Consider the following 12,831-nt stretch of genomic DNA (forward strand, 5'->3'; position numbering starts at 1 on the left):
TGGTGGTGTAGTGGTTACACTTTGGGCTGTGATCCACATGGTCAGCAGTTCAAAATAAAGACTGGGCTTTCCACTCCCATAAAGAGTTAGAGTCTTGGAGATCCACAAGGGGTCACTATGAGTCAGTCACTCAATTGCAGTGAGTTTGGTTTAGATAGTATATTATATTTTATATAAATGTAATACAAATATAAATCTATGAATATGTATTACATTAGAAATAGTATATATATTCAACCCTTACATATAATCCTCTGAGATCAAGAGAACTATTGTCCCTGTGTGATAAAGAGGAAAGCTGAGCAACAGGAGGTTTGCAGAATTTTGTCTGGGGTTTGAACCATGGGGTCTGGCTCTTGAGTCCTGAGTCTTAATGAGCACACAGTACATCTGCTTATAAAATGCATGAGCACGAAAGGAAAAAAGGAAAAGATAGAACAAGAAAGAGGGAGCACTATATTTCATGCTAATATCAATTGACTTAAAAAAAATACCCAAACGCACTGCCATTGAGTTGGTTCTGACTCACAGTGACCTTATAGGACAGGGCAGAACTGCCCCTGTGGGTTTTGGAGGTTTTTGCAATGCCTTTTGGGAGCAGAAAGCCTCATCTCTCTCTCCTGCGGAGTAGTTGGTGGGTCTGCCCTGCTGACCCAACTCGTAACCCATTACACAGGAGATACAAAAATCTTCCTATGCACTTTCATAATAGAGAAGTTTCCTGGTATTTATTGAATGAGCACCACCAAACAAACATTGTGCTCGGCACTTGAAAAATATTTTACTCAATTACACCGAGAAACAGAAATAGCCATTGTGTTCTGATGGGAAAGACTGTGACGGCTGTTTTCCCCTTGCGAAATAATTGAAACAGATCGCTCATAATGAAATGGGTGCATCGGACCCGGACTCACGCTCGCAGTTGCTTCCATCGCCCTGGTAACCGGGAAGGCATTTGCACTGTAGTTTGGTTTCATCTTCCCCGGAAGGCACGCATCTAGAATTTTCTGGGCAGAGCAAGGCCGCACATTCAGGGATGGCTACAAAGGAAGACGGTTACAGGAACGGTATCAGGCAAGTTAAATAGCATCTACAAACATCAGTTTATCCTAGAAGTATTTGAAGGAAATTTTTTATTCTTACAGCCTTATTGTCAGAATTCAAACATACACCTGCTCTCCAATTCCCATTCCTAAAGCAACCAATGTTCTGTTCCCATGTGGATGCGTCTCCATGACTCTGAATAACATGAAGCCTCGTTACAATACTCAGCAAGGTGAGTTTGGTTTCACCACCCATCGCAGCGGTCCTCGTCTGTCCTCACTGCTCATGCTTAGCAAAAGAGTTGCTGCAGGGAAAGGCGAAGGAAGTGTTCACCTGCGTGCCAAGTGAGGGAGCTGGGTTGATGTGGGCTCATGGGTGCTGATCAAACATATTAAGGTTCTCCTGAGTCATAAGCTTGGGAGAGTTCATTGCTCAGAATCAACTTGATGACAACTGATTTTGGGATGCTTTCAGCAAAATGAGCTCAAACTTGTCAATCTGGAATCTCATCCCGTTCTTTCATCTTGCAGACCGGGAAGGAAAACATTTAGAAGTTAAATTAAACCAGGCTTCTGTCACTGGTATAGCGCTCAATCTCTTAATCTTTGTGCCTCTCAGCTCCACGTCAAGCCCTCTACTATAAGCCCTAAGAGCCCCAGTGGCTGAGTGGGCTGCTAACCACAAGGTGGGCAGTTCAAAACCACCAGCCATACTGAGAGGGAAAGATGAGACTTACTCTCTCAATAAAAGAGCGACCCTTTCAGAAACCTCCAGAAGCAGTTCTACCCCGCCCTGTTGTGGTTGTCAGGAGTTGTCAAGTTGCTTCCAACTCACAGGGGGCCTGTGCACAACAGAATGCAACACTGCCTGGCCCTGTGCCAGCCTCACCCGGTTCTTAGGTTTGAGCCCCTGGTTGCAGCCACTGTGCCCATCCATCTAGTTAAGGCTCTCCTTTTTGACTGGTCCTCTACCAAGTCCCTTTTCCAGGGACTGGTCTCTGCTAAAAACATGTCTACAGGATGTGAGACATGATATCCTGTCCTATATTGCCATTGTGAGTTGGAATCAACCCGATGGCAGTGAGTTTGAGTGTTTTTTGTTTCTTTGTTTGTTTACTATTATGTTTTGCTATAGTGAATTGAAGCATCCCTGGTGGCATAGAGGTTACACATTGCAAGGTCAAAAGCTTGAAACCACCAGCCGCCACTTGGGATAGAGACAGGGTGCTTTATTCCCATAAAGCGTTACAGTCGCGGGAACTCACGGAGGCAGTTCTACCCACCTGCCTGGTAGGGTCGCTATGAGTGGGCATGGATTCCGGGGAGTGAGCTGAGTTCATTTGATGGTGTGCTGGACTCCTTTAGCATTTCTCTCTAGTGAGATGATAAATTTTGCCAGCAGAGGGCGAAAGAGCGCCATGTATGAGGAAGGGGCTCCACTTCTTGGATGTTGCTTGCTGTAGATGACACCCCTTGCTTATGTGACACCCTGGGCTTCTGAACCTCTCTCCCCCTTCCCTTCTCTTCTATCCCATTTTCTTTTCTTCCCCTCCTTTCCATCTCCTTTCACCCCACCACCCACCCACACCCACACCCCCACCTTCTTCTTTTTCAGTTCTGATCTCCTTTGGCAAAGCCTCCATAGGGCATCTCCGTCTCGGTGCGTGCACCTACCACGTGTCTGCCAGGGGGCGTGGCAGTCAAGAGATCAGAAGACGTGTTGCATGGGACAAATCGACAGTACAAATTGAACAGCAAGGATGTTACTTTGCGGACTAAGGTGTGCCTGACCCAAGCCCTGGCATTCTCCATCGCCTCCTATGCAGGTGGAAGTGGGGCACTGGATACGAAAGATGGAAGGTGAATGGATTCATCTGATCTGCGGAGCTGGCGATGACTATTGAAAGTTCCCTGGACTGCTCCGAGGACACATCGATCTGGTGCTGGAAGAAGTAAAGCCAGAGTGCTCCTCAGAGGCAAGGCTTCTGACATACTACGAGCAGGTTGTCAGGAGAGACCAGTCCTCGGAGAGGGACATCATGCTGGGTAAAGCGGAGGGGCAGCAAGAGAGAGGAAGATCCTCAAGGAGAGGGGCTGACACAGTAGCTGCGACCGTGGGCTCAGGCCCAGGGACAGCGGTGTGGAGGGTGCAGGGCCGAGCTGTATTTCGTTCAATGGGGCATCAAGTCGCTATGGGTCAGAAGCGACCCAACAGCACCTAGCACCAAGCAGCACACGCACACACAGTTGGAATGCAGACATCATTGCTGTTGGCTCAGCGGCAGTGCTTACGCTTGCTACAGTTGGCCCCGGTGTATGCGGAGTCACACGCACAGGTCCCGTCGCCGTCGATTCCGCTGTTGCACTGTCCATGGACACAGCTGCACACTGAGGGCAGAAAACGGGGATTCTCATAACCAGAGTCTGGGAGGATAGTCTTCCCTGAGAACCCGCATGGCCATGTGGGGGGAAACCAATGATTCATACTTATGCAGAATCTCCTGGGGGTCTTGCTAAAATGCAGATTCTGAGTCATTGTATCTGGGGAAGAAAAGCAAGTTCTCAGCCACGGGATGAACTTGAACAAACTGGTTCAAAGCCCCGGGTGGAATTCCTAGAGACCTGGTTCCAATCTTGGGTTCACTTTCTTTCTATCAATCTCAGTTTCTTTATGTATAACAGATGGAGAAGGGCGCTGGCCTTATGGGATTGCTCTTGAATTAAGTGTACATCAGACAGGGGTGGAGACCATTAGTCCACGAACCATCTAAAGCCTACAAAATCAAGACCAGTGAATACCACACATCTCACCACCGAGAAGCAGTTCCGGCCATCACACTAAGGGTGAGCTAATGCAATGGCGTGGCCCAAGAATGATGTTGTTAATATGCAAATGGCCCTCGGCAGAAAAAAGGTTCCCCAGCCCTGAGTAAGGCATCCTTGGTCTATCGTGTGTACCACGGTTCCTTTCTCTGAGTTACTTTGCCTTTGGCTTTTTCAACAAAACAGTTAACTTAATGCCTCACTTGTATTAGCCTGTCACGCTTAAAGGAGAAACGCTATCGTTGACCCCTTCACTCTGGGTTAGATGCACTCTGGGCTAAGAAATCCTGTGTCCAGAATGACAGGGCAATGCAGGTTTACCGAGGAAGTTCAGAACGGTAGCCAGTCACTCTGCCAAAATTTCTACTTGAGAGAGATGACTTCCCAGTTCAGGACAGTTCTTGAACTGAATGGTCAGCATTTTAACCTCCAGTTTGTGGCTCGTTTGTAGCAAGATTTAATGACCAGGATGGGCCTCCAGCATCTCATGTCCAGCTCTGAGAGGCAGGCTGCACCTGTTTTCCTGAATCTGTTCTAACAATCACGTACTTAGAGGTTTGAGATAATATGTCTACTCTTACTTTATGGTTTTGGAGGTCAAAATCTCAAATGGGTCTCCCTGGGCTCAATCAAGGTGTTGGCAGAACCCCAGACCTTCTGGAAGGCTCTCGGGGGGAAAATCTGTTTCCTTGCGCTTTGCAGCTTCTTAAGGCCAACCACCTTCTGTGGTCTGTGGTCCCTACTGGAGTGTGAAAGTCAGCCCTGTTGGGCTGAGCCCCTTTCTGAATTCCACTTTGCCATGTAACTTAACTTATTAACAGGTGCCTGGCAGGTGGGCATAAGCCAATCTAACACTAGCTCGGGTGAAACACATTGAAGGAGATACAACTGATTAAACACCTAACTGAACCCCAGACAGGTTGTTGTTGTGAGGTGCCATCGAGCCAGTTCCAACCCATCGCGACCCTACCCACAACAGAAGGAAACACTGCCCGGACCTGCACCGTCCGCAGAGTTGTTCCTGTGCGTGAGGCCACTGTTGTAACCACTGCGCCAATGCACCTCATTGAGGACCTTCCTCAGGTTTGCTGCGCTTCCGATTTACCACGTGTGGCGTCCTGCTCCGGGACTCCCCAGGGAAGCAAGGATTAGTTTAAAGTATCCTAAACATCTACTGAAGCCACCAAGTCCTGCATTCGTGGTCTACGATGCCTCCTCCCTCTGAAGGGACCTGGGGGCACAGTCCTTCCAGCGTGTGTGATTGCTAACTGCAAGGGCAGTATTTTGAACCCATCCCCTGCTCCATGGGAGAAAGGTGTGGCAGTATGCCTTATAAAGATTGGGTCACCATGGGTTGGATTAAACCACAGCAGGACACTGTTTTGGCTCAGGCTGCTTATCGGGGTTTTTCTGTATTCTAGCATTGTACTTGACCCCCACCCCCATCTCTAATTTCTTACCTTTACATTCCACCCTCTTCATTTGGTTAGTGGTTGGCCTCAGGATGACAGTCCCCAGAATATCTTGGTGACTTCCTATTTCTAACCAAATGAAATCTACATCCTCAGTTTGGCAAACTGGGCCCCAGGTTTACCTTCTACCATCCCATGATATACATCTTAGGGGACAAGCACAATATACTAGCCCACCCTTCGTCCATTAAAACACTTAGGGTAGATACTCGAGTATAACCCCACCCAAATATCAGCCAAGGCACCTAATTTTACTATAAAAACTGCATTAAAAATGTGCTGAAAAACTCAGCTTATACACGAGTATATAAGGTACTGATTATGTCCAGGGCACTGTGCTAGCCATGAATGAACCAATAGAAACAAGACAAAGCTCTTGCCCTCCAGGAGCTCACAGCTTGCTGGTACAATAAAACAGCCAATCACAACGCAGTGTGAGAAATGCCAGGACATGATGGACCAATGGAAGTTGCCCAGGGAGAGGTGAAGCTGGGCTGGCCCAGGCACCTTGGGTGCTGTCATGTGGTCCATGGAAGGGGGAAAACACACACACACACACACACACACACACACACACACACACACACACACACACCCCAAACCCATAGCCTTCAAGTCCATACTGATTCACAGAGACCTTATCGGACAGAATAGAACTGACCTGTAGGACCTTCTAAGACTGCAAATCTTTATGGAAGCAGACTGCTGCATCTTTCATGGAGCAGCTAGTGGGTTTGAACCACTGACCTTGTGGTTAGCAGCCCTTTAACCACCGAGACACCAGGGCTCATTCCTACATGTACACGGAATCATAATTGCTGCCCATATTTCCAGTTAGTTCTTTGGGAAGGGGCATCTAATGCTGCCCAGCTTGAGTTTCCTATCACTTATCTACCAAGGATCCCTGTCTGATCCTGTGAAGATTTCTGGTCTCTGGAACCTTAAGGAGCAGGTCTACTCTGTCCTGTTGTATGGCTGTGAGTTAGAATCTCCTGAACGCAGGCGGTCTGGTTTAGTTTTGGATCAATGGCCCAAGATGGTAGATACTTGAAATGCTACAGTGCTTAGGCACTCAGGCTCTGGAATCCTATAGACCTGGGTTCAAATCCCCCCTCTACCCCTATAATAGTTTCACGACTTTGGGCATTCTGTTTCTTCAACCATGGAATGAGGAACCCAGCTCAGTGAGCTGTGAGGATCTAATGACCTTATGCCTCCCCACACTCCTGGCAGAGCACACTGATTGCTCAGCAGAGGCCAGCCATTAGGATGAGCAAGATGTGATTGTGGGAGGCATTGATGGGGAGTCGTGATGGAGAAGGGGGCATGGGCTGTGCATTCTGTCTTAACCGCAGAGCATTCTCTTGGGAGCAAGGCACTAAGCTTGCTAGGGCATGTGGCAGGGGAGATGACAGCTCTGGCTTCTCTAGCTCCGAATCATCCCTAAATTCAAGAGGCTGCACTGACAACAAGTTAGAATAAATGTTAAAAAATAAAGCTGTTTAACTTAGAGACAACCCTGCCACCTCCATGGACTCACGTCTCATTTGGATGAAAGGCTGGTCCCAGTGGACGCCCAGATGAAAAGATCTGTAAATTCCCTTATTCCTCCTTACCCGAGGGCAATGGCCAGGTATCACTGTGCCATCCACTCACTCATTCATTCACTCATAGGTGACTTGCTTACTGTTGGATTGCCTCTGTCCTCCCCCCAGGACTCAGTCCCCTTGAATGCTTTGCTTCATGCTGCTAAGTGTTTTGTCAGCTAAGGAGGCCAGGATTCTTTCTGCTGGATGGATGAATGAGGAAGGGGGTGAAAGGTTACATAGGTCACACAGCCAGTGGAGGTGGCTTCAGATTCAGGGAAGTCTGATTTTAAAAGCTATTCATGCAACCAGGAAGTTCTGGAGCAGCATTGCCCAATGTGGTAGCTATTGTATTCCCCCTCTTATCAACATATCGATGACTCAAAAATCAGACATACCTGATGAACAGTTTGGTCCAAATAAGTTGTCCTCAGCGCAGGCTTCACAGGCTGTTCCTCCAAATCCTCCCTACAAAACACTCCAGGTAGATGACACTTGGCCAAACATGGTCTCCTATGCTACCTAGCAAGCCGCTGGATGCCCAACTGGTCGTAATAGTTAGGTCTTGTGTTAACGTGACTGGGCTAGGATGGAGTAGTTCAGCAGTTGAGGTCTCTCCCATGATGTGATCTAAGATAATGTAAATGATTCCATGCTGGGTTCTGGTGTGAGCAGCCAAGCAGTTGTGGGAAGATTAGGGTGGAGTGCAACCCTTACTCAGTTCGTAGACCTGAAGACGTGTCCTCAGGGGTGTGACCTGATCTGGATCCTTCACCTGGCTCATGAACCGCTGGTTCTTTGGATTTGAGCCAACTTGTCATATTGCCCGTCAACCCTGGGAGCCATCAGAACCTTTCTTTGGACCTGCCATTGGACCTAGCAACCTTGGATTCATCTACCTCTACATCCACCATCTTCCTGCTTCCTGGTTCATCAGCCCCTTTGGCAGCTATAGGGGTCAGAAAAAGCCTCCAGCTTCACATCTGACCCATGGACTTGAACTGGATGGGAATTACCCAGTTCTCTCACCACGTGAGCCATTTTCTTGATGCAAATTTCCTTCTATGTGTATGCATATGCAAACGCCCCCGGGTTTGCATATTTATAGAGCCCAGGTGTGCACACTGGTCCCCTGCTCAGCTTTTGTTTCTCAAGCATCTCTTCCCCTTGCCTTTTCAGCATCTCTTTCTTTTGGTTTCCTTATTTTGTCTTCGCTGTGCGACTGGGTGTCCATTAATTCCTAGGTCCCTTTTCACTAAGGGTCTGGAGCGCAGCAGAAGTGAGCTGCTTTGTCAGGGCAAAGATACAAAGAGCCAAGGATGAGGGATGTCTCACAAGTTCTCAAGGAGAGAGATGCTTTTAGCGCTGCCTTTCTGTGTATTTCCCCCATCACCCCTGACACGACTGCACAACCAGTCACCCTCATGAGTGGACCAAGAACTTCTACAGCTGCAGAACTAGCCCTTCAGGCAGGGTGCCGTGGCTGCACCAACGAGTGGTCAGCCAGTAGTGACGGTGACCAGCGGTAAAAAGGACAGCCATTTCTAGTTTCACAAAGGCACAATTATGAACTCATTTCAATTGAGTCACAGGCATGATAGTGGAGATATCAATAGCCAGCTTCCAGCGGAAGATAATCAAGGCTGAGCAGTGAAGTGCGTGTGTGAGCATACGAGAAGGCTTCGTGGTCCTTCAAGTCCCCTAGGAGCCCTGGTGTCATGGGGGTTCCAAGAGGGGCTGCTGGCCTCCAGCTCCGCAGTCCCAAACCTCAGCATCTCTGAGGCTTTCTGCTCCATAGAGAGTAGCAAGTTCAACTCAAAACCAAGCTCCTTGCTGTTAAGTGGATCCTGACTTTTAGTGACCTGTAGGGCAGGGTAGAACTGCCTCTGTGGGTTCCAGAGATAGTAACTGTTTGTAGCAGTAGAAAGCCTCATCTTTCCCCCCTTCATAGAGTTACTATGTCAAAAACCCACAGGGGCAGTTCTACCCTCTCCTACAGAGACACTGAGCTGAACTTGCTTCAGTGGCAGTGGACTTGGCTTTGAGTTTAAGTCCATTTGTTTACAGATGTCTTGAAGCCCCCTCATCTAGGCATTTAAGGAGGAGCCCCAGGACAGCAGGGAGGTGGCGGCATCAGAGAGGGAGAAGGCATTTCTGAACTTACGTGGCAGGAACAGCTTCCGTGTCCTTCCATGCCTTCAGCACACCGGCCTCTGCCGTTGCAGGGGGACGAGGCTCCCCCGGGACACTCTGGGGAAGCAGACAGCACAGACGTAGTCACGCGGGGCTGGACACAGGCTTTCTGCAAGGCTGCGTGCAGCGCCTTCTACACGCCAGTTAAGGCGTCCTGGTGGCGCTGAGGGTTAGGTGCTGGGCTGTCAACTGCATTCTACCCCAACAGCCACGCCCTGGGAGGAAAATGAGGCTGTCTGCTCCTATAAAGATTTATAGCTTCAGCGTCTCTTTAGAGCAGTGGTTCTCAACCTTCCTAAAGCTGCGACCCTTTCATATAGTTCCTTGTGTTGTGGTAACCCACCAACCATAAGATTGTTTTCGTTGCTACTTCATCACTGTCATTTTGCTACTGTTATGAATCAGGTGACCTCTGTGAAAGGGTCATTTGAGCCCCAAAGGGGTCACGGCCCACAGGTTGAGAACCGCTGCTGTAGAGGGTCTCTGTGAGTTGGAATCAACTTGGTGGTGGTGGGTTTGGGTTTGGGGGAATATGCCAGTTAGGAGCTTGGCTGACACAAGCGGTTGTGATGAGCTACTCAGCTAAAGGCCGGCTGTTCCAACCCGCCCATAGCCTCCATGGAAGAAAGACCTTCTGAAACGTTTCCATAAAGATTATAGCCAAGAAGACCCGCTGGAGCTATTACTCGCTGCACACACGGGGCTGCTGTAAGTTGGGGCAATCTTCCTGGCAACTAATAACAAGAACAGCACGTGCCAGTTGAGTCTCGGGATGGTGCCGGTGGTTAATGACTCAACTATTAACTTACACGTTGGAGGTTCGAATCTACTCACAGGTGTCTTAGAAGACAAATCTGGCAGTCTGCTTGCCCTAAGTCAACCCTCAAAGCCCTGTGGAGGACAGCTCTCCTCTGACACACGTGGAATTGCCATGAGTCAAAGATGACTTGATGTTGGTGCCCAACTGGACCCTAGTGTCTTGTTGGGCCTCAAGGGACTTTGCTCAGTCTTGCAATGCTGTCAGGATTCAGGATACATGGACAAACCTTGGCAGATTCCCTTCAGAAGTTAGAAAGTAATGCACCTCCATTTAAAGGACAGAACTGCATTACAACACCTGAAACTGGAATGTGGACCTGCTCCCTCCAAAGGGAGAGAGCAATCTAGAACAGAAGGCCTTCCTAAAGCTGGATCTTTCCAGAAGGGCCCTCCCCCAAACCTTGCCTATAAAACACCCCCTGGCCTATGGGGTGGGGGGGCGATTTTGTCCGTTGCTCTCAATCCTTGGATACTCAGCTCATCACCATTGAGTGGATTCTGACTCATACCAACACCATAGGGCAGAGTGGAATTGCCCCTGTGGGCTTCTGAGACTGTAAATCTTTATACTAGCAGAAAGCCTCAACTTTATTTCATGAAGTGACTGGGGTTTTGAACTGCTGGTCTTGCAGTTAGCAGCCCAATGATAACCCACTACACTGTCAGGACTCCTTGGATTTTAATATTTAATAAATACTCTTGATCTACCTTTCACTAGGGTCTCATGAATTGGCATGCTAGTGACAGGCTGCCCAAATCACCCTCAAGTTGTGTGAACAATGACAACTGCTCACTGGTTTTTTATGCCAGTTAGTGTAGTAGTCTCCAGTGATGAAGATATATTAATCCTTATGTACTATCTGTATATAAAATATCAATATATCGAGAGATAATTATGAATATCTAGTATAGGTCTAATAGGGGAGATAGATTGTAAGCAGGTAAATGATAGTGCACTGGACACTGTAGTAGAAAGCATCAGGGTGTCATATTTTTTATTACTTGTGATACACTTACCAAGAATCCAACTAAATCATCCCCATCGTAATGTCTTGGGACTGCTATTGCTGCTGGTTAGCAGGCCAGGAGACTGAGATCCAGAGAGGTCCTGGAACTTGCTCCCAGTCTCCGTTTGGGATGTGCAAAGCTGGGGATCTAGCTCAGCCTTATTATCTCCCCAAAGCCAGCGAGCTCTATACGGTAGTGACGTGCCCCTTCGAATCAGACCATTGCATCTGCCTTGGGAGACACCTGTTCCAAAAGACCCATTAAGCAGGGGTTTGAAGCCGTTACCGAGCCAAACCCATTGTCTCAGATTCCTAGCAGTGGAGTGGCCGGCGGGCTTGAACCACCCACCGTTCGATTAGCAACTGTGTGCTTAACCTCTGGGCTCCTTTTCATAGACCACTAACTACCCACGCACAGTGGCACAAAGGGCCGCTTGGCCAAGTGCCATCTCCAAGACTGGCTGTGGACAGGACTGCTGTGGCCATAGCATTTTCTTAAAAAAAAATCATTTTATTGGGAGCTCACACAACTCTTATCACAATCCATCCATCCATCCATCCATCCATCCATCCATCCATTCATTTGTACATTGGTTGCCATCATCATTCTCAAAACACTTGCTTTCTACTTGAGCCCTTGGTATCGGCTCCTCATTAGCCCCCTCTCTTCCTGCTCCCCCCTCCTTCACGAACCCTTGATAATTTATAAATCATAATTGGTTTTTCATGTCTTACACTGTTCGATGTCTCCCTTCACCCACTTTTCTGTTGTCCGTCCCCCAGGGAGGGGGTTATAGATAGAGCACTGTGATCGGTTCCCCTGGAGCATTTTCATTGGTCGGTTTTCTTCCTGCTCCATCTTAGTCTGAAAACGGCTGACGCATTTTCAACAGCATGTTGTTGGGATTGACAGTGCTGTCGAGCTGGTCCCACCTCGCAGCCACCTTACAACACAAGGAAACGCCGGCCCTGTGCCATCCTCACACCGTTTGAGCCCGTTGTGACAGCCATTGTGTCAGTCCATCTTGTCACGAGTCTTCCTCTGTGTCTCACGCCTCATCTGCTTTAGCAAACATGATGTGCTTTTCCACCGACTGGTCGCTTGGGACAATGTGTCCAAAGTACATAAGATGAAGTCTCACCATCCTGGCTTCTTAGGAATATTCTGGTTATACATCTTCCAAGACAGATTTGTTTGTTCCTTTTTTCGGTCCACGGTAACTTCCATATATATATTGCCAGCATTATAATTCAAATGCATCCATTTTTCTTCTAGTCTCAGTTGATGATGAGAGGATAGTCTTTTCAGGAAATGGAGACGGCTTAATCATAGTGCAAATCTAAGAACAGCTAGTTCTCATGACATGTCCCTGCTCAAAACCTGCCCTTATGAAACGGTCCCTGAAGATATGAGTGCTAGAGCAAAGCGTGGTGAAGAAATCAGATGGTGCCTGGCTAGCTGAAAGAATAGCATCTGGAGTCTTAATGGCTTGTCTTCAGACAGGCAACCCACTAACTGAGGAAGCACACCAGCCTGTGTGATCCAAGGAATGTAAATAATAAAACCCAAATTTGCAGGAGGGAATGCTATCAGACCTTAAACTGTGAATCCTCAGTTTTCATAGGCTCTCAATAATGCTGGAAGCCCCAAATCCATGTGCAGGGTCCTCATGCGGACTGAGCCTCTGGTGAATCTGACCACAGACCAGGGATATGAATGGCCTTGCTGTCAGACAATATGCATTGTAAAGTGGATTATTGCAGATGTAGTTAGATGAAAATGTACCGCCTTACAAGTTTATCTCCCTTTTGACCCCTTTGAAATGTGTTCCAGTTTTCAATATTTTCCTATTTTCTTTTGGACTGAGATTTTTCTGTTTCAGTTTGT

At 48.0% G+C, this 12,831-nt stretch overlaps 1 protein-coding gene across 1 annotated transcript in view; it reads right to left on the minus strand.

Annotated features, from left to right (window-relative positions):
* STAB2 (stabilin 2) overlaps positions 1-12,831 on the minus strand; it is a 165,884-nt gene that overhangs the window by 135,231 nt on the left and 17,822 nt on the right. Inside the window, exons 4-7 of the mRNA XM_075552708.1 lie at positions 9,089-9,174; positions 7,323-7,392; positions 3,336-3,431; positions 915-1,040 (exon numbers count right to left, since the gene is read on the minus strand). Coding sequence (XP_075408823.1) covers positions 915-1,040; positions 3,336-3,431; positions 7,323-7,392; positions 9,089-9,174 — 378 coding nt within the window. The remainder of the gene's footprint in view (positions 1-914; positions 1,041-3,335; positions 3,432-7,322; positions 7,393-9,088; positions 9,175-12,831) is intronic.

Source organism: Tenrec ecaudatus, chromosome 6 (genome assembly GCF_050624435.1).
Source record: "Tenrec ecaudatus isolate mTenEca1 chromosome 6, mTenEca1.hap1, whole genome shotgun sequence".
Taxonomy (NCBI): domain Eukaryota; kingdom Metazoa; phylum Chordata; class Mammalia; order Afrosoricida; family Tenrecidae; genus Tenrec; species Tenrec ecaudatus.